We start from the raw sequence: 21985 nt of genomic DNA, 5'->3' as shown, positions 1-21985 counted from the left end.
TTCGACACAACCAATCCAAACACGTAAAAACATTAATTTTTGTTTCTCAGTGATATGGAGAATAGATGATGCCAAGCCTCACTCCACCCCTGAGTTGGATATAGCTGGGGCTCGGGAGTAGGCTTAGGAATAAGGCCAGTCTGGGTTTGAGGGTTTCAGGAATGGAATAGGATTGGAAGGTATCAGGACAGGAATAAAGTAGGGTTCAGGGCTGGAATTAGCAGGTCTGTTGCATACACTATTTTGCAATAAAAAATGCTGAAAGTAAAAGCTGTATTTTTTAGTCATAGGCAAAATGTTAGGCACCCCACCCCTACCTCATGTTATCCAGAGCCCAACGCTCTGAGTCCCCATTTTTGCATATAGAGAATTAAGAGGAGGAGAGAAAGAATTGCAAGGAGAGGCTTAGGGAATACATCACTGATCTCAAGTTAGAGATTCTCAGAAGCTTAGAGTTAAGAGGTCCTCAACAGTCCCCTGGCACCTATCCTCCCACATTGGGTGCTGGGGCTCCTAGACATCAGGCTGGCCTGGAGCTCTCTAGCACATGTTGACCACCACTCTCCACCCTCCTGAGACCTTTCGCCCCCTTATCTGAAATTCTGCCTCTTGAGACAGCTTTAGCGATGCCATTCTCAATCATCCCTGCTAGATAGAGGACAAGTGGAGCCTGGGAGAGGTGGCTCAGCCAGCCATGGTCTGGTGAGTAAGCCTTATCTGACCATCAGCCCACATCCTATATGCTGAGGACCTGGTTTGAGGCCCAGGTGGGGATTAGATTTGTCTTCCCACATTTCCAGGGAACCAGTTGACAAGGTCTTGACACTGGGAGGTCAGCTTGGGACAACCCATCTCTCTGACTCTCTGCACTATGTTCTAGATGCTAGAGATGGGTGTCTCCAGCTAGGTCAGCGCCATGTGGGGTCAGGGCAGCAAGGACCAGGGGAGGCTTCTTTGAGAAGCCTTGAAGCCAGGGATTTCTGGAGAGATGTGGGAACAAGGCCAAGGAAGGCATCTGGAGACATAGTTTGAGAGTCAGCTCTCAGTGGGTTAGCAGCAGGACTGTGAACCAGCCATAGCTTTTCAGGATCTAATTTGCCTCATTTCTTCATTCTACTGAGCTCCAGAAAGAGCTTGCCCACAACTGGTTCTATAGGAAGCTCTGGAACTGAGCTCACCTTTCAAAGTTGTCCTGAATTAGGGTGAAGGGGCCAGGGTTTTTTACTTCCACGACTACTAGTTATTAGGTGGGGACTGTCTTCAGGAAGGGGGGTATGACCTTGGAGAGGTGACTTTCTTCAGTTGAGGGCAATTTTGGAGAGAGACTCAGCTGAGAGCTGTCAGCTGCCAACACTCCCAGCAGAGAGGCTAATAAATGCCTTAGTCCTGAAAATGGGAATCCGGGTAGTCACCATGGCATTTATCATATCATTTCACTCAGAGTCAAAGCCAAAGTCATTACAATGGCCTATAAGACCCTCATGATCTGCCCCACATCCTCATTTCTATCGCTTATCCATCTCCTATATTCTCTCTTTTTCTCTCTGCTTTAGCTACACAGGCCTCCTTATTGTTCCTCAAACACGCCAGACACATTTACACCCTGGACCCCGGGGCCCTTGCACTTGCTGCTCCCCCGTGCTTGGAATGTTCTTTTGGATGTACGCATTTCGCTCCTTCACTTCCTTTAGGTCCTTACTCAAAAGCAATTTTTCAGCGAGGCTTCCCTGATCATACTAAAATTTTAGCCTCTCCCCAAAATTCACATCCTCCTTTTCTGTTTTATTTTATCTTCAACACTTACTGTTATTTATTATACTATAAATTTTACTTATCTTGTTTATCATCTACCCCCAGCCTCACGGAGACACACTATACTATAAGATCCATGAAGACAGGAATTTTTGTCTGTTTTGTTCCCTGCTATACCCCAGCACCTAGAACAGTGCCTGGCACATAGTGGATGCTCGATAAATAATTAATATATAAGATGAAGCACTAAGATGAGACGATCCCTATGGCCCCTTCCAACTCTGATTCCATATGCCTCTAAATGTGTTTGTTTATTCAGTTAATTGTTCAGCAAATATTTATTAGAGTCCTAGCTAGTGTGAAGGACTCACACTGCCATAGCTCAGGAAGTTGAAACCCCACTCAGCAGACCTCTAGCTCAGACGAAAGATTAGAGCAAGCTCTGTTGTGCCTGCTCATGTCACTTGTTTGGACCCTGAAACTCCAGTTATAAGATGAGATTAGTTGGTGGGGGTCAGGGGTGAGGGAAGACAGCCAGAGACCATGATCTAGGGTACTTCTTCTCAGAGTGTCAGAGCTATACCACTGGAGGCAGGAGGCTGCCATGCTAAAGAGCATGGAATGGCACCATGAGAAACGCTTTCAAAACACGTTTCTATTAAGGAGAAAGGCTTGTCTTTGTGCTTTGCCCCTAACCTCTTTCACACTTACTAATCTCCCTTTTTAAAAAGAGAAAGCAAGTTTCAAGCTCTTAAGCCTTGGCAGATTGTGGTACCTGGCTAGAATTTAATATAAAGCTTTGTGATCATTATATTCATCTTAGCTATTTTCTATTTATGACAAGTGACACTAGCCTTTTTATTTAGAGTAGCAATATAAAGTTTCCTTTTGAAATACTTTTGAACCAAAAAAAGTGAGCTGATTTAAAGAAAAATAACTAATAAATAATAGTCTAAGTGCTATGGCAAGGCAGTATAAGAATGACAGTTTAGGCAATACTCAAAAATATTTATTGAGCACCTACTATGTGCCAGGAGCTGTGCTAGATGCTGAGGATGCAGCTGTAAATAAAACAGACAAACCTTTGCCTTCCTAGAGTTTACATCCTGGTGGGGCAGAACGTTGATCCAAGTGCTTGGTGACGATCTAAGGAGAGTGGGCGCCATCCCTGCCCCATTCGGTTTCCAACATTGCGGGTCACCAGCTATCTCCCCACATCAGGGTGTGCGAGGTAGAGGGCCCTGCAGTTGCAGGCGGCATCTGGCAACAGCTGTGGCAAGTCAGGAGCGGTTCCCTGGCTGTGCGGCTCCGACGCCTTGGCGCGGAAGCTCCGTCTGGCGCCCCCCACCCCCTCCCGGGCAGAGGGGAGGTGCCAGGTTGAACAGTCCGTGCACCTGTAGATTTGCGTCGGAGTTGGGGTGGATGGTTGCTGGGCTGGGATTCAGGCTCTAACGCTCCTCTCCGACAGGCCAGCCCCCGCCGCGCCCTGGAGCACTATTTCCATGCAGTGGTAGCAGCCACGGAGCAGATGGCTAGCGAGACCAGCCCGAGCCGGGAAGGACACCTGGAAAGGCTGGAAGAGATTTACTGCTCGCTGCTGGGGCCGGCGGCGGCCGCCAGGGGACGCTGCAGCGGTAAGTGGCGGGCCGACCAGCTGGAGCAGCAGGGCCCGGCCCAAGTGCAGTGAGCTGCGGTTGGAGGACCCTGCAGGGGGCGCCGGAAAGACCGCTGTACCTGCCAGGAGTCTGGGTGACTGAGGCCGGGTGGGACACTTGGCCGCCCCTAGGAACCTGGGGACTGAGGGTGCCCAGGAGCTTGGAAGGTCCTGGATTAAAAAGGTGGGTAATTTGGTCATAACCACTGACATCTGCAAGGCACCTCCTAGACCCCAGTAAAGTGTTCTAAGCACTTTACGTATATTCGAATATATTACATATATTAAATCAATTAATCCTCATAGTAAACTTATGAGATATGAAAGTATTATCTCCATTTTAGAGATGAGAAAACTGAGAAAGAGGCTATAAATCTTGCCAAAGATCACCAGCTAATAAGTGACAGAGCCAAGATCCAAACACAGCCTCTAGTTCTTAACCACTATACTATAGTAACCAAAGGATCTCATGGGCCAGGAAGGCTCTAAAGAGTATCTAAAATAGCAGCAGAGTCAACATCGCTTACATCTGGTATCATCGATTTTTGTTCCACACGCTTCCTATTTGCATTTTTATAAGACAATGCCATTTACTCAAGGGAAGCAAGCTCATGTGGGTTGGGAAACCCTAAAGAACCCTGAGAAGTGTCTTGGAACAAGTCTTTCTGGCTGTTGGAGGATGATTCTGATTTGTGTCCCATTTCATGGTCTCCCAAAGCACCCATGGAATCTGTCAGCCTGCATGTCGCAGAACACACCATGCACCTTAGGCATATGGTACTGACCTAAGGACTAGAAACCGTGGGCAGAGATAAGTATGCCAGCCCTGGGGCTTGACCTTGGCAGCCCAGGGATGGTGGAAACCGCAGAAGTCAGGGTGAGGAAGACAGGGTGCCCGCCCTCCGCAAAGACTTTCTCTATCTTTCCAGTCTTCTGTTCTCTTGTTTTGCTTTAATATTCTATACCTCTGTATACTTCTGTGCCTCTATTAATAACCACATGGAAATGTCCGTTCATGAAGCCTCCCTCCTCCTGAAGCTGGGGCAAACCCAGAGGCAAATCTGGCTTTGCTCTCTTTGGGTACAACTTGCTAACTCAGCAGTAACTCTGCATGGACAGGATGAGACCTGGTCTAGAACACCCCTACCCTCACAGCCACATCCAGCACCTGCCTCCTACTATGACTTGTCCTACACATCTTAATAACCAGCCAGCACCCTTGTTGAGCCCCTGCTGCTACGGGGGCATCATGGTACAGTGGTTGTGAGCACAGTGTCCTGGGTACTCTGAAGCCGGGCTGCCTAGACTCAAATTCTGGCTCTACCACTTACTGTGTGGCCTTTGGCCACTTACTTAACCTCTCTGTACCCCCAGCTCCTCCTCTGTAAAGTGAGGATAATCATATTACCTGTGGCCCAGGTTCACTGGCAGGATCTGCTGATGGCAATGTGTGCCAGGTGAGAACAGTGCCTAGAAGTAGTAAGTGTTCTGTGAACATTGATTTGTCTCCCTTAAAGAAGCTTGCAGCCTTGTTAGGGAGGGAGCCATGCTATGATGAAGTTAGACCCTAAAGGTACCCATTAGGTGTGCCCAGTGTGCAGCCAGTAAGGTTTGCTGGGGAGAGAATGACCACCAGGGCTGGAGAGGTCAGGATGTCTTCCAGAAGGAGGACAGGGGGAGGGGCTGGGCCTGGTCTCCCCATGGACTTCTGGGTTCCTGCTGTCCTTAGTACTTGGCTGATGAGCTCTCTTCAGCATTACCCACAAGAGCAAACATTAATTGAGTGTTTGCTGTGTGCAAGCCACTGGAAGAGACCCTGAGAAACACAGAGGCCTTTCCCCACTCATCTGGATGTAGGCAGAATGTCTAGGAACAATGAGAAAGGCAGTATGGCTGCAATGTGGGGTTAGAGGAGGGATTAACAATAGGAGAAAAGGTTGAGAAAAAAAACTGTGGGCTGATTTGTGAAGGGTCCTAAAGGCTGAGCTAGAAAATTTGCAGGAAACACGGAGCTTCTAAGCATTCTTGTGCAGAGGGGACCGCTGCGGTGTTAGGCCCTGGATGAGCCAATAGTGGCAGAGAAGGAGAGGAACCCAACAAGAACAGATATAGGAGGGTGAAGGTCTTCGCCACCCCCTCTAGACCCCACACAGGAGCTAGGAGTAGAGTAGGGTGGGGAGGGGAAGGCAGAGGAGAATCCAACAACCCTCTCCTCCATGGTCTCCATAGCCTGCTCCTTCCTTCAGGTGACCCCCTTCCAGACCGGCCACCAAACATCCCTCTGCCCAGCCCACACATCACCTTCCACCTGTGGACAGATGAGGAGCAGCTCTGTAAGTGCCATGCTTTGACCTCTTCCATGGAAGCTGGCTGAAAACAGTGGCATATGTGTGTATCTGAGTCTTTGTGTGTGTCTCTGTGCATCTGTGTATGTGTGTTTGTGTACATGTGTGTATGTGTGTGTACATGTCTGTGTCTTTGTATATTTGTTTGTCTGTGTGTGTCTGTGTATGTATCTATATGTGTCTGTATGTGTATCTATTGTGTCTGTGTGTCTTTGTGTATCTCTATATCTATTGTGTGTGTCTATGTATGTCTTTGTGTGGGCATCTGTGCGTGTCTAGGTTGTATCTGTGTTTATCTGTATGAGTCTGTGTGTCTCTCTGTGTGTATACATCAGTGTGTTCCTTGTACCCTGAGTTGTTCTGTACGTCTGGAAGAAGAATGCATTTTCTCTGTCAGAATAGTTTGGTTCATTAGCCACTGGTCTCACATGTCTAGAAAGTACCACATGCCCATGATGATGCCAACAGACAATGCAAGTGCCCAAGAAGGCAGTCACAAAAGAAGTTATGGTTCCTGAATCTGGAGGGGGGTGTCTTTCAGAGAGACCTGATCACCCACACTTTCCCTCCACACTGGTGTTCCTGTCCCACTGTCCCCCTGGCTCTTGTCAAGGGAGAGGGAAAGACAAAGGTGCCGGATGCAGTGGGTAATGCTGGACTGGTGAACAGGGTTCAAGTCCGTCATTTCCTTTCACATGCTGTGTCACCCCAGACAGACTTAGTTTTCTCTCTGGGCTTCAATTTCCTCATGGGAAATAAAATGAAGATAGTATAGAAAAGCCTGGGAGTCTTTCCAGGAACTGATGGTCTGTTATCTGTGTCTCAGGGGAAGGATGATCAGAGAATAGGAGGATGCTGATGAGCAAATGTGAAAAAGAGAGCTCTAGGAGTCAGGAGGTACTGGGTTAAGCTGATTTCTTTACTGCAGGACTTTTCAGAGCCTTTAAGATGTTTACTGACGGAACTCAACAAGAGGTAACAGGCATGTGTGGGGTTCTCAGTCTGTTGGTCACAGAACCTATGTCCCTTCATGGAGCATCTAACACATGTTCAGCTGAACAGTGTTTGAGAAACATGGAACCCCAGGCCTTGCCAGGGTAAGGCCCTGCCAGCCTCCTGTACCCTCTCCCTCCTAACGGTCCCCTTGTTCTCTGCATCCCAGGGAAGGAACTGGCTCTCTTCCTATGCCCGCAATCCCAAGTGCGCCTCAGCGCTGACTTGGAGGCCTTGGATCTGCAGGGCCTTCAGCCAGACAGGATGCTGGCCCGGGCGTCCGTGCTGTCCACCGACAGTGGCATCGAGCGGGACATTCCTTTGGGAGCCGACGAGCTGCCCATGCCCAGCAGCCCTGAGATGGAGCATGCTGGCCTGCAGCGAAAAGGGGGCATCAAGAAGCGGGTGTGGCCCCCTAACATCTTGATGCCCTGCAGCTGGGATGGGCCCCTGGGGCTGCACCAGAGAACTGGCAGGCCCAGTGGGAATTGGGGACTGCTGCCCGGTGTCTCCCGCCTGCACACGGCCCGGGTGCTGGTACTGGGGGACGACAGGATGCTGGGGCGCCTGGCCCAGGCCTACCACAGCCTCAGGTAGGGCCCCAAGGAGGGCGGCTAGGGTGGGGCATAGTCAGGACACAGTTGGGCCTGGCATGGGCTGGTGAAGGATCAAGGAATGGCTAGGGAGGATCAGGAAGCAGAAGCCAGGATAGGATTGGGGAGGGTGGTGCACAGTGAGCCCATTCCATAGATGAGAAAACAGAGACTAGAGAGATCAGGTAAATCAATAGTCAAGAGATAACTAAGAACGGAGCCAGGATGAGGAACCAAGTCTGTTTGAAGCCAAAACTCCTGCCCTCATCCCTGTGTTCTGCTGTTCCTTCCCAGGAAACGAGAGACCCAGATGTTCTGCCTCACTCCCAGACTCAGCCTGCAGCTCTATTACATCCCTGTGCTGACACCTGAGGTGGCTGGATGGGAAGGGAGGGATGGAGGGGGTGTCAGGAGCAGGAGTCTGGGTTAAGGGATGGGCAGGGCTACACTGCAGCTCTGCCTCCCCTGGCTCTGAGAAGTAGGGTCACCCTTCCTCAGGATATGGAGTTGAGAGAGACCTCAGAGGTCAACTGTTCCAGAAGACACAGACGTGGGCCCTGTGGGTTGAATGTGGTCAGAGAGATGTTCTCTCACAGTGGCAGCCTTCCCATTGCTGGTTTTCATTTTGTATTTCTAATGGAATTAGTTGCAGAGAGCATTGTTATTGGAGAGCATTAAATTCAAAGCTACCCTTGTCTCTTCCCTTTCAAGGCTGATGCTCATTTTTCAAGTGGTCCTGGCAAGTGGCCCTCAGAAAAGGGTATTCTAGCTTCTTCTGAGGTAGTAAACAAAACAATCTTTCCATGGTTCAGAAATAGCCCCAAGAGACTGATTTGACCACATTCCCAAAGCTGGTACCTGGGGACCCTCCAGCCAATAAGAGTGTCAGAGAGAGGGCCTGAGAGGCCAGCCTCATCCCCTTATCCCCAGAAGCCCGCATCATCCAGGCATTTGGAGCTCGGGGAGCTGGCAGCGTTCCTGGGCCGTGCGGACCCGTGGTATGAGAGTACCATCAACACCCTGAGCCCAGCCATCCACAAGCTCGCAGAGATGGTAGGGGCAGCAAAGGTAGGAGGGTGGGAGGGAGATGGGAGGGGGCTATTTTAGATGCTACTCTTGACCCTGGACCTCAACAGTCAGCCCAGGGGCACAATGGTGGAAGGAGGAAGGAAAGGAATATAGGAGAGGAGCCCTGACCAGCTAGGGGTTGGAATTTACCTGGAACACTGACCAGGCACCTATAGTCAGCCCTGCATATCCACAGGTCCTACATCTGGGGATTCAACCAACCCCAGATAGAAAATATTCAGAAAAAAAAGTTACTTTGTTGCTGACGTGTACTATGTAGTTAGGACTATGATGGTTGTGTCTGCACTGAACATGTACATACTTTTTTTCTTGTCATTATTCTTGTCCTTAAGCAATACAGTGTGACAACTGTTTACATAGCATTTTCATTGTATTAAGCATTATGAGTAATCTAGAGGTGGTTTAAAGTGTACAGGAAAATGTGCATGGTTATATGCAAATACTATACCATTTTATATAAAGGACTTGAGCATCTTTGGATTTTGGTATCCAAGGGGGTCCTGGAACAAGTCTCCTGCAGATATCAGGGGACAATTGTACATTGGACAGGACCACTATGGAAAAGATGAAGTAAAACATTTTTTCTTAAGTGAGTAAGCCAGTTATATTCCTTTTTTTATCAGTTTCCTGTGATGATTTCTCTGTGATTCTAGTAGCTAATGCTTCTTGAACACTTCCATGTGGCAAGCACTTACACACAGCATCCCCACCAAGTAGATACTCTTGTCCACAGGTGTTGTTGTTGCCATATCCTCATTTTTCAGATCAAACAACTGAGGCACAAAGAGATTAGATAATTTGTCTCAAGTAAGAAAATGCGTGGTAGAGTCTCACCTGGAAGCAAGCAGTTTGATTCCAGAGCACGTTCTCTTAACCACAAACACAGTGCCAGCCCCTAACCCTGGCCATCCATGGGGAAGGAGTTAATCTTTTACTCATCTAAAAAGCCCTTTATATATTAAGAGAATCTTACCCTTTTTGTGGTCATATGTGTTGCAGACATACTATTCCTCTTTGTTATTTGCTATCAACTATGTCAGTAGTGTTTTTTGATCTTCAGAAGTTTAATATTTTTTTGGAATGCATATTCTCTTTATTTAAAAAAACTTCTTTATCAAGTTCATATCCCTTCAAGAAGCTATATTTACTATCAAATTTAATATATACTTTGTTTACAAACATTGCAATATATCTAACATTTCATTTCTCTATGTTTTACTAAAGCATATATTCATGCATTAATTTATCAATTTAATAGTTATATTAGTAACATAATCTACTTTTGTGGAAATATATTAAAGAAAAAAGAGGACATATGTCAATTTGATTTGACTCGTCACAATTCTAAACAAAGAAAAGAGGACTTGGTTAAATAAGTTTAATGTTTCATTAAAAATAACTTTTATTTTTACCAAATAAATGTGTGCACACATATTTAAAATGCAAATAAGTTTAAAGTTTAAAAACCTAAAGAAATATACTCTTTGGCACCAGTACAGGAGAGGAACCACTTTCAACTTTTTAAATTTTTATTTTACTTTTGCATTTTTAAATAATGTGCGTATGGCTGTCTCATGATTTCTGTACTTCGACCTTACTGATTGGCTTTTTGTTGCTACACATGAAGGTTTAAACTTTCTTAAAACCCTAAAATTCTTTACTTTAATTCTTCAAAGATGTTTAATATTTTTATACATAGCAATTTTATGCTTTGAAAGGCCTTCTTCATTGATTAAATGATATCCAAGATTAAATAAATATTCACTAATATTTTAACACTTTTAATACCTCAATTTTTACAGTTCAATAACCCATCTGCAATAATTTCAGCGTTTAGTGTGAAATACGTAATTTCATATTTTCCAAATGGTTAGCCAGTTGTCCTAAGCTATTTTTTGCATAAACCATTTTGACCTATCAATTTAAAATGTCACTTTTATCAGTCACTAAATTCTTACATATGCTTGAGTTTATTTCTAGATACTTATTCTTTTTCATTAATTTATTCATTTCTGTACGAATTAGCACTTTCATATTTTGATAGCTGTCAGAGTAAGCCTATCCCATTACTCTTCTTTTTCAAAACTTTTCAGACTATGCTTATTTATGTTTGTTTCCAGATTAATTTTAGAATTTTGTTGTCATTTTTTAAAATTATTTTGGGATTTGGATTGAAATTTAGAGGAGAATTAGCATCTTTAACATATTAAATCACCCTCTCTGGAAGTGTGGTATAACTCTTTGTTTATTAAAATCTTCTTGTATATCTCTCAGGATGGTTATACAGTTTTCATTGTATAGCTTTTACCATTTCTTGCTAAATTTACCTTTCATGTTTGAAGTTTTTTCTTGTAGTTATGGATGGTATCTTTCTCCCATTATATTTGGGTAGTAGTTACTGCTAATATAAACAGAACCTATTGATTTTTATGTATTTAATTTTAAACTTGCCATTTAACTGAGCTCTGTATGTTGTGTCATTGCCTGATTGGTACCTTCTTACATCTTTTATTCTAATAAAGATGTTCGGGGGAGGTATGTTTTCAGAATTATTGCTTATCTGAAAATGTCTGCATATATATGAAACACTGTTTAGCTGGGTATTAAAATACCTTTTCCTTGAAACGTGAAGGACATTGCAGGAGGAACATCTAATGCAGGTCTTATTTATGCACCTTTGTTGGTAGCTTTTCCCCTGCCAGGACACATGTAGGATTTTGGGTTTTCCCTGCTCTCCTTCCCTCTTATAATTAATAATTTATATGGCCCTTATACTTATTTTAAAAGCAAGTTTCCACATGTAAAGACTGGAAACAGTGTGAGCAATGACAGCATCATTAGAATAAGTTCATAGTTCTTCAGCGTGACCTTTTTGAAGGAAACAGTATTTCAATAGACCAGATATGAGAATCAGAAGAGATATTATAGGATAGGATACAAGATAGATTAGATAAACTCTGAGCTTCTTTCCAACTCAGATACTATCAGAGTCTATTTAGACATTCTGTTCTCTTTACCTAAAAAACTCAATCATTATGCTTTATAATTGTATGGGGTTGGGGAAGGTCTGTAAGACATGGCACTAGTCCTTCCCAATAACAAATAAACACTAATTAATTAATATATTCAGATATATCAGATCATCTGGTTCAACCTCTCATGCCCAAGGTTACCTGGCTAGTGAATACCTATTCCAAATTTGAAACCCAGTTGAGATTCTCTTATCATTAGTTATCTTCTCAAGCATTTTGTCTACCTCAAGCACCCAGCACAGTGCCTTACACATGGAGGTGCCCAATATGTCTTTGTGTAATTGAAATGAATCAGAGCCCCTGGGGAGATAGTGCTTTGAACAGGTATATTTTGACTAGGAGTTGAAATTGAGTAATACAAAAGGCTTAGACTGTGCTGAAGAATGAGCTGGGTTAGTGCATCACAGAGGGTGTAGGGGGCTTTGGAGTTTCTCTATTAAGAAAATCGTACCTCCCATAGTAACACTGAGGGAGGTGGCTGAAAACATCTTCTGTCTCCCTCACAGCCTCCCTCCTTGGGCACATCCCGAACTGTAGACCCCTTCATCCTGGATGTCATCACCTACTATGTTCGCATGGGCACTCAACCTATCTATTTGCAAATCTATACAGTAAAGGTAAGCTTTCCACCTGGGGCTCCAAGGATACCATGGCAGCCTGCTGGACCCCAGGATCCCACTACCTTGGCTCTGGGGAAACACAGGTTGCCAGCTGCATATCATAAAATCACCCAGACTCTCTTGGTTGTTAACTTTATCTTCTTAATCTCTGGATTTCTGTGAATGCCCATTTTTCATGCCTCTGCCTCTAGCTTCCTGTCTTACTGAACTTTTATCACTCTGCATCCTGTGGTAGACCTTTTCTTTATTGCCTTCCTGATTTTGACTTAAATGAAGGAGTTAGGCCCTTTCCTTGATTTCCAAAATACAAAGCAAAACAACACAAAACAAACAAATGAGATTAGATAGCTGTCACTGCCCTTCAGCCAAAGGTCCCCAGTAGCACACCTGTAGCTGAGCAGAGTTGGGTTTCCTGACTTGCTGCAGTGAGGGGGAACACACCATGGAGAACCATGAGGCATCTCAGGAAGAGGCTGTTAGAAAGAACTTATTATAGGATTTGGGTTCCTGCTGGGTGATTTTGAAGAGAGTTCCCAAAAGCTGGACTCTTCTCTGGGTTGGATGCTGTCAGGAAGCAGGAGTGATTCTATGGCTGGGGAATCTCAGTAGTTCTTACCATTATTCTTTGACCCTAAAAAGCAGAAGCCACTTATATTTGCCAAGATAGGAGGGTAGGGGGAATGACCCACATAGAATTTCTGTTTTTGCCTGTGTTCAGACATGATTGTGGCATGGTCTGGTTTCTTTCTTGACCCATTATAGTCACAGAATGGCCTTGCCTAATAATGTTGGCATCTGTGAAATTGTTTATGGTCAACAGGAAAACACTAAGTCCTCATTGTGAGTGCTAGGCCAGCTCCCGGCTTCTGGCGGCCACTCTTCTCTCTCTCCATCCCTGTTCTCAAAAATCCTGTGGCCACTCTTCCTTGTTGTTCCAACATCCTCCCTCTTACCCCATCCACACCTTGCCTCACCCTTTTTTATCTGTCTCTCTTCCCTCAGGAGCCACTCCTCCCCCCAAATTTCCTCCGAGTCTCACTGAAAGCAAATCAGCTCACTAGCCCTTCTCTTGCACAGCCCTGGACCTCTCTGTGCATGTGGAGGACTCAAGTTCTCCTCTCTGGCTTTCTCTTACTCGTGTCTACAAGAGATTCGATAACCTCCATTATATGAATTTTGTCCCTTGCTCCTGTCATCCCCATTAGTAGTGGTTACAGGGAGTTTGGGTTTCAGTAATAGTTTTTCCACTATTTATAAATATATTGTTATAGATATGATATATGGATAGATATATGGACAAAGTCAGATTAAGTAATCATTGGGTGTAGCTTAAAATCTAATATTGAAAGGTGGGATGGGAAGGAAGACCCCTGCCCTGCCTCTAGACACTCCAAACCATCCACATCCTCAGGCTCTGGGGGTTGGAAGTAGGAGCCGCCTCTGGCAGAGAGTTGGCCTCTAACCTCCATCCAACCTCCCTCCCTGCCTCTCTCCCTCTAGATCTTCTTCGGTGACCTGAGCCAAGACTCTTCAGAGGATATTTTTCTCACTGAGCTAAAGGTGAAGATCCAAGACTCCAAATTCCCCAAAGGTAAGCATCTGTTCCCCTCTTTTCCAAAGCTCGCCCTGACTCAGCTTCCCCTAACTGCATTTCCAGAAGGTCCTCCCTCCTCTTACTTAGTGATGCCCCCATTCCACTTTCCCTGAACACTAGGGTACCCTCAGCTCCTTCCAAGCTCATCTAGACTGAAGGGCAGCCTGGGCCTCCTGAGGTGCTGCCTTTTCACCTAGGGACAGATGCTGTGAAAATTCTGCAGCCTAGGCTCCTCAGTGAGGTGGAGAAGATGGTGGAGGCAGGGGAGAGGGGACACCTACATTCAGCCTCTTCTCATCTTTCCTTAGATGGTTTCTCACCCAGGAGGAGAGGCATGGCAGAGGGCCCAGGGGCTGAGCTCTCCATTTGCTACCAGAAGGTCAGTGGAACGGGCATCGTCAGGAGGTAGTCAAGAGGTACTGCTGTATGGAAGCAGGTGTCAGGAACATGTGGGACAGTAGGGGTGGGGGGATGCGGATAGGGGGAAGCAGACAGAACCAGAGGAAGCTTCTGCTTTTTTCTTGGCACTGCCCCCAGTTTCCTAGCCTTCAGAGAGTTTTGCAGAGATGTGAGGGTTATGACTGTTCTTACATATAGACAAGGAGGGGATCTGATTTTTAAAACAAGGGGGCTATCCCCTTGCTCAAAAATACCTTCCTCACTAGCTGACCAGATGCATTGGAGATGGAGTCCTTTGGGTCTAGAAGGCTGCACATGCTCCCTGGGGCTAAGAGCGCTCTAAACCCGTATCCCCTAGCCCCTTATGGGACATTAGTGACACAGAAAGGCTCTTGGGGCAGGGACAGAAAGCAAGACTGCTGACATGAGGATGCATGGGGATACGGTTGTCCTGAGGACCCCCATCTGTGCCTACATACTCTTCCCTAGGCCCTGCTTAGCCACCGGACCCAAGAAGTCGCCGTTTCGCTGCGTGCCACTGGCCTGGTCCTGAAGGCCCTTCCAGCCAGTGACACTGAAGGTGAGGAGCTGGAAAATCAGAGCAGAGAAAAAAGGGACAAGAAGGGGAAAGCTAGGGGCAGGGGGAGAGGAAGAGGGGTTCAAGTGATAGGAGATGCAGTGAGCCAGGTGAAGGAGGCCTCCCGCTCCATCCCTGAGATTGTGTAATGTTGTTGAGCTCCCACTCATGCTAGGCTCAGGACTGGGCACCAGGCTGCCTGGGTGAAGCATAGTTCCCGCCCTCAGATGCTCACTATTGAATAATTCCTGCTCTAGCACTGAATTACACCTCTGCAGCCTGATGAGATACAAGCTGGAAGGTGGAGGGACCACATGGAGGAGGTGTAACTGGCCTCAGGCTTCTGCATTGGGCCTACAGAGCCAGTTGAGTTTTGTCTGGAAAATTTTTATTTTGAATATTGTTCCATGGGGCAGGTACTCTCCATTTCACAAAAGGCATCACTAGTCCAAATTATCTAATTCTGGCTAATTATCTAAATATATACATATAGATAAATAGATAGATAGATAGATAGATATGTATGTATGTATGTATTAGATAATAAGATAGCTATCTAATGATCTAAATCCAAATGTAGATAATAAAAATACCTATTTATGTGCAGATAGTTATATGCATAAATTATAAACATGAGTTCTTGTTAGCTCCCTGGTCTCCTGGAATAAAGGTTGGTAATGTGGATTACTAACCATTGCACACATTGATCAGAGGCCAGGTAATGTTCTATGTCAAACATATTAATTCTTTTAAGCATATTAACCCAATGAGATAGGTATTATTATTATTAGCAACTTTTTACTCGAGAGGAAACTGAAACAAACAAAAAAATAACTTGCCCAAGGTCTCATCTCAGGTGGTCTCACAGAGGAGCCCATATTCCTCACTACTATGCTCTACCACCTCCTCTGTGATTGCCAAATCTCAACAGACCAGAACTAAGGGATGTGACTCACAGGTGCTTGTAGAAGATCATTTCAGAGCAAATAAACTTGACTCAGGCAGAGATGTATCTTGTTCACCACTCTACCCCTAGTGCCTAGAACATATCCTGGCACACAGTAGTAGATACAAAATAAATATTTGCTGAATAAATGAAGTGCTACTTTTTATCCAAAATTTTGTTTTAAAAAGAATGAATGAATCTGGAATATTCCACAATAAACATAGAATGAAAATACACATTAGCCAGGCTGGAATGCCTATGCAGAAGCTGTCTCTGATCCTTCCCTCCTCTCCCGTCCAACTACGAGTAATTGCTCTGACTCTAAAATCCTCTATGGCTTTGCTAGCATTCCAGTTATGACACCTGTCTGTCTATAAGGCATTCGTGTTCATATATGGGTACCATCATTCCTAAATTTTCTTGGCATTCGGCACAAAGAAGAAACTAAAGAAATAATTATTGATTTGATCATTTCCTGATAAAATGTCTTCCAGGTGGGTTGAATTGTGGATAATTATGTGAAACTCTATCACAGAGAAACATTCTTTACTTGTAGGTCTTTAACACCACAAAGGAGACATGTGACTTTGGCAATAGCTCTTAACCAAGAGGTGATCACAGAGTTGGTCAAGAGTGCAGATTCTAGAAACTTAAAGGCAGGCTTCGAAGCCCAGCTTTACCACTTACCACTATGTGACCTTGGGCAAATTACTTGGGACCTCTCTACATGTTTTTCACTTCCAAAATGGAGATGAAATACTAATTTATGTGCACATAGTAAACTATAATGTTAACTCTTATTGTTAAAATTGTATTTCTTCTATTTCCCTCACAAGTCTCCCGCCAGCCCCCCACCCCCCAATTGATGCCTCCTACAAGTTTTCCACCACAAAACCCTATCAGAAGTGATTCCAGAACCCTCCTCAGAGGCATAAACATTTAAGAACCCTCCTTTGTCGTACACAACATCCCGGGCTAGGTGTTCCTTCGGTTTTCAATATGCTCAGTAGCTGCAGTGAAGTTCAACAGAATTTCTCCCACTGAAAAAGGGGTGCAGAAGGAGGTGAAGAAAGAGATCTGGGTTGGCGATAGCTGCTAAGCCTGAAGATGCAGAAACTTTGTAGTTTCACCAGGGAAGAGAGAGGGATGATCAGGAAGAAATTAAAGTTTGGCTAGAACCAAGGTGGAGTCCAGAAAGTCCAGGTAATGGAAGGGGGTTAAAATAGGAGGTTGAGATGGGTTCATTAAGGTCTTCTTAGGACCTAGAATAGGACCTAGAATCTTGAACACCACTTTCCTGGAGGCCCATTCAGAGCTGCCCAACCCCCATCTCATTCCTCCCAGTTCCAAAGCCCACTCACTGCCCCCCATCGTTGCTCCCCTTACAGACCACATGTGCCTGAATGTCAGTGTGATAGAGGTGGTCAAGTCATCCAACCTGGCTGGAAGGTCCTTCTCTGTAAGTACTGGGTAGAATGGGAATTGAAGATATTCAAACAGGGTTGGTAGCTAGGAGACCAGAGGTCAGAGAAAGGGATTTGTGAGCCTTTCTGAACCTTTGCTATTGAAGCAGGTCTTCTTGTTGGAAAGAATCTGCTTTCCAATCAGTCGGTTCAAAATATTAAACATCACCTGACATGAATAAGGCATTATAAGAGTTAAGGCCTTGCCTTCCAACTGCTGACCGCCCGAAGACCCAGATAACTACAAAATGCACACACATCTGGCATCTCTCTGCATTACACAAAAGCCAGACTTTAAACAATAGCAACCGAACTTTTGACCAAATCACACCACCTCTTTCAACTTCATTGCCCTACAGCTGCTCTTTGCCCTTTGCCTTTGCCCTTATTGGTACTTATCAATATGGATTCCCTTACTGATACAGACAGGGCTCACCCATTTTCTCCCTACCTGATGACCTCTCTGGACTTTATTTTCCTAGTCAGCTGGACCTTGGACCTCATGATTACACCTGAAAAGTGTTCTCAGATACTCTCAGTTCCCCCATACCACCAACCAGGCAGACACTCACTTTAGATCAAGCCGTCTCCTCAGTCTGTATGCTCAGTGGTTGAATGTTTCTGGATTAAATCCAACAACCATGTAGTTTAGGGCCACAGCAAACTCATGGCCACTCCCCTCAACCAGATCCTTGGCATCACTCAACACATTTCTCTTCCATCTCTTCCTGACTCTTCTCCATCTTTCCAGTTCTCTTTTCTCCAGGTTTGATCTCTCCCTCACTACTGCTCCTTTATTTTAGCCTATAAACATATTCAAGTCTTTTCCATCCTAGAAAGAAAAATCTCTGCCATGACCCAACTATCTCTCTGGCTACCACTCAATCTCATCCTTCCCTTCTCAGTCAAGCTTCTTGAGAGATATCTCTAGAGGAGTTTCCAGTGCCTTACCAATGACTGTCCTACCCACTACCATCCGCTTACAGCCCGCCCCATGGTGGAAAAGTCACCACCATGTCACCAAGACCAAAGGTCACTTTTTAGTCCTTATATTTTTTATTCTTTTTAAAATAATGTTTTAGCTTATAAACAAAGGTTTTCTTATTTAGTTTGGGAAATACAAAGAAGCACAAAGAAGTAACTCTACTAGTAATCTCATCATCTAGAAAGGATGACTATTAATATTTTGAAGTATAATTTTTAGGTATCCAGCCTTTTTTCCCTATATATTTTTACATAATTGATAGCTAGCTACATACATACTGGTCTGTAACTTGATGTTTTTATTTAAAAATATACTAAAGCATTATGAATATGGCTTGTCAGGATCTTATGTCACTATGTTTTATGTCATTAAACATATTTTATTAAATATTTATTACATTATGGCTACATATGCCTGCATAATTATTTAGTTGAGTTTTTATAATACACTTAAGTAAGTTCTCATTTTTCACTATTATAAACAATACTGTGAGGAACATACTTGGGGATATATATGTGCTGAAAATCATTGTTATGCCTTTTTAAAAAATGCCTACAAATGATAACACACTCAAGTGGTACCCATATTTTTGGATTTTTTATATATTTTGCCAAATTGCTTTCCAGAAAATCTATACCGAATTTCATTCTCACCATAGTGTTTGAATGCTAATTTTGCTGCACAATGAACACATTGGCTAATTTTTTTATCTTTGCAAATTTGTCAAACTTTTCATTATTTCAATTTTTATTTCTTTCATTACCGATTGATGAAGTGGAAGAATTTCTTATATTGATTGATTATTTCTATTTCTTCATTTGCGTATTTCCTGTTTATTACACTTATCCTAAATTAATATTGTGGCGTCTCTATTTTACAATATGCAAAGACTAATCCCTTATTTGTCATGTATTTTGGAAATACTCTTCTCAGTTTGTCTTTTAATGTTGTTTATGATTTATTTTACCTAAAATAGGTTTATATATTGAGATAGCAAAATCTACTAATTGTTTTTCTTTGATGATTTCTGCCTCTAGTATGATTATATGTTACATATGTCTGATTCTTTTTCAAACACCATATTTCATCAAATTAAGAGATATCATATCAGTAAGAAAGAAAGAATACTTCCCCAACTATGAACAGTGCTTTCTTATCACATTGGTTGCAAAATACTTCTTAATTTTGGAGATGTTAAAATATTTCTCATAGTTTTTATTCCTTTTCATATTCCTTTATCATTTTAAACATTTTTACTTTATAGTCTGATTTCTGTATTTACGTTATCTAAATTATTGGGACTGTAATCCTTCTATTTATTGGGTCCACTGACGCCCATGGTAGCTTAATTTCCTAAATGTTTCTTCAATAGTGAACTCATATTTGTTGAAGTTTTATCTGTGGGAAACCTGAGCGGAAAACTTGTCCTCCTAGAGAAATTCTGTACTTGCTCTTGCCAAGAGCCTCAGACCACATTTTGAATTAACTTCGTGGCTCATAAATTTCCAGACCATGCAGACAGTGTAAAATTGTACCCCAAATCCATATATGGACAGGTTTGTGGCTATGAATTTCCAGGGGAGACTTTTCGCCTTCACTCACAGCACAAACCACAGCAGACAAGCTTCCCTGTGATCTCCCATTGCTGCTTGTGCCTTTTTTCTAATCTAGTCTCTCACTGAGAGTATAACCTTCAATAGTCCTTGAAGGGGATCTGTTTTAAACCCCTGCCTCATTTGGGGCCCAAGACCTTGTCTCCTATCCTCCGTGTCTACTGAATACAAGCCCCTTGATTCTTGATATTAGCAAATGCCCCTGAGACAGCCAAACCCGTCTTCAATTTTGATATTTATTGACATTTTCTTCAGTGCCTGGCACATGATCAATTTTTTAATATCCTGAGACAACTAAAAATACATGCATGTTTTCTATCTACAGAATATAAAGTGTGATGTTTAGTTATCAAATCAAATACGTATTACTCTAATTTACAACTTTTTTGTCCACCTCATCTATTCAAAACTGAGAGAGGTTTGTCAACTTTCCCGCTATGATTTTGATTTTGTCAATTCTATCTCAGTTCTGAACCCAAATTTTCTTCATTTCTCATTACTGCTGCTGTGAAATATGATGCCTTCTTTGTATGAGACCCCTCTCTCTCTCTCTCTCTCTCTCTCTCTCTCTCATACTTCATTTCATAGAAGATTCTGAAGAATCACAAGCATATGCCATAGTGGGATTTTTTTCATTCATTATTTTGGATCTTTTAAGGATATTCTCAGTCTAAAGACTCAAATCCTCTGGTTCTGAGATATTTTCTATAGTTTTAAAAATTATTTCCTTCCTCTATTTGCTAGTCTATTTCTGAACTACAGACAGTCAGATGTTAGGCCTTCTAGAGTGATATTCTTATTTTCTAATCTTTTTTTCTCCCATTTTCCTTCTCTTCAAGTTTTGGGAGCTTTCTTCAAGTTCATTTACTGAATGTTTAAATTTCAAGAATTCGTTCTTGTTTTCTAACTATACATTTTAATAGTATTCTATTCTTGCTTCATTGATGCATTATCTTCTTTTTCTCTCTAAAGATAGTAATTATTATTTATTTGAAGTTTTCTTCTGCTCTCTCTATTGTGTCTATTTCCTGTGAATTCCTGTTCTCTGTTTGCTCGTTTTGGCCTCTTTTTTCTTTTTTTATGTTAGAGGTTCTCTCCAAATACATGGTATCCTTGGCTGCCTATTCACATTTAGAGTGAGACACTAAAAAGCTGAGTCAGGGGAGGGCTTCTCAGTGGGCAGTCAGAAGGCCATGATCCTTTCCATGGGGGGGAACCCAGATATCAGCATATGCACGTTTTTGCTAGGACAGTCTCGTTTTTCTAGTAAAAGGATCCTTCAGTCTCCTGCCTTGGGGAATGATGGGGTAGGGGATTTTGGACTGCTGGATCTGGGTTGGGTGAGGTGATTAGAGCGCTCATCATTCAGCAATCCAACTATATGGAGTAGAGCACTTCACTCCCTCCTTCTCTATTTGTGGTATCTGCAAGTCTGGAGTCTCTCTGGTCTAGTTTCTCTGGTCTCTGTGGCAGAGAGAGGATTCATTGCTTGGCTGCTGAGGGTAGAAATGGGAACCTGAAGTCACCTAATTGTTCCTCATACCAACTTTCAATAAATTCTCTTTTTTAGGCTCCATCTTATTCGCACTATCTCTGGAAACTGTGGCCTCCAATTCATGAAACTTTCTAGAGTTTTGATCCTTATGTTTGACTTTACTCTCTCTGTACTCAAATATATATTATAGTTTAGGGCTTTAGGTATCTTCTAGTTTCATTAAAGATGCACTTCCTTGTTTTGAGGCGAATTATAAAAAGGAAAATGAGAAAATACATACTGCCATTTTAAAGTCAGAAATCTTCATTCTTTTATTTTTAAAACGTTTAAATTTTATTTTAGCTACGCTTCTTATAAATAGGATTTTATCCTGACTCAGTCTGAAAGTCTTTGTTTTCTAATAAAGAAGAGTTTAATCCATGACACTAACTTTATGTGCTATTTGATCTTACTTTGCCATCTTACGCTGTGCTTTCAGGGGTTTTTAAAATGTTTTTTGCTGTTTTTTATGTTTCTTTGTACTCAGGTTTTGTTTGTTTATTGTTCCCCCTCTGATGATTTGGAAATTATATGTTCTTTTTCTATCAGCGGTTACCCTTAACTTGAAAATATGTTTGAAAGTACATTTATATGTTAATACTCCAATAAAGCTAGCTTGCAACACCCATGGACGTTCTCCCTGGTTTTCTATTCCTTTGATCAGTTTTGAATGACTTCCACCATTAGAGCTGATGCCCTGTCCTCTGAGTTTTTAAGCTTCCTAAATCTGTGAATCCTGAGACTACTTTCTTGTAGTTCTTTGATGTGTCTCATTGTTACTTCTTGGCCTCTTTCC

General features: G+C 43.2%; 1 protein-coding gene across 1 annotated transcript in view; it reads left to right on the top strand.

The window, feature by feature from the left end:
* The window catches only part of PIK3R6 (phosphoinositide-3-kinase regulatory subunit 6), a 33592-nt gene that overhangs the window by 6742 nt on the left and 4865 nt on the right, over positions 1–21985 (top strand). Inside the window, 11 exon segments of the mRNA XM_025040081.1 lie at positions 3221–3386; positions 5653–5739; positions 6914–7337; positions 7632–7710; positions 8268–8390; positions 11965–12075; positions 13579–13669; positions 13981–14051; positions 14561–14651; positions 16939–16959; positions 16962–17053. Coding sequence (XP_024895849.1) covers positions 3221–3386; positions 5653–5739; positions 6914–7337; positions 7632–7710; positions 8268–8390; positions 11965–12075; positions 13579–13669; positions 13981–14051; positions 14561–14651; positions 16939–16959; positions 16962–17053 — 1356 coding nt within the window.

The sequence above is a fragment of the Pteropus alecto genome, unplaced genomic scaffold (genome assembly GCF_000325575.1).
Source record: "Pteropus alecto unplaced genomic scaffold, ASM32557v1 scaffold398, whole genome shotgun sequence".
NCBI lineage: Eukaryota > Metazoa > Chordata > Mammalia > Chiroptera > Pteropodidae > Pteropus > Pteropus alecto.
The sequence above is the reverse complement of the archived record's forward strand: the minus strand, read 5'-3'. Positions and strand labels throughout refer to the sequence as shown.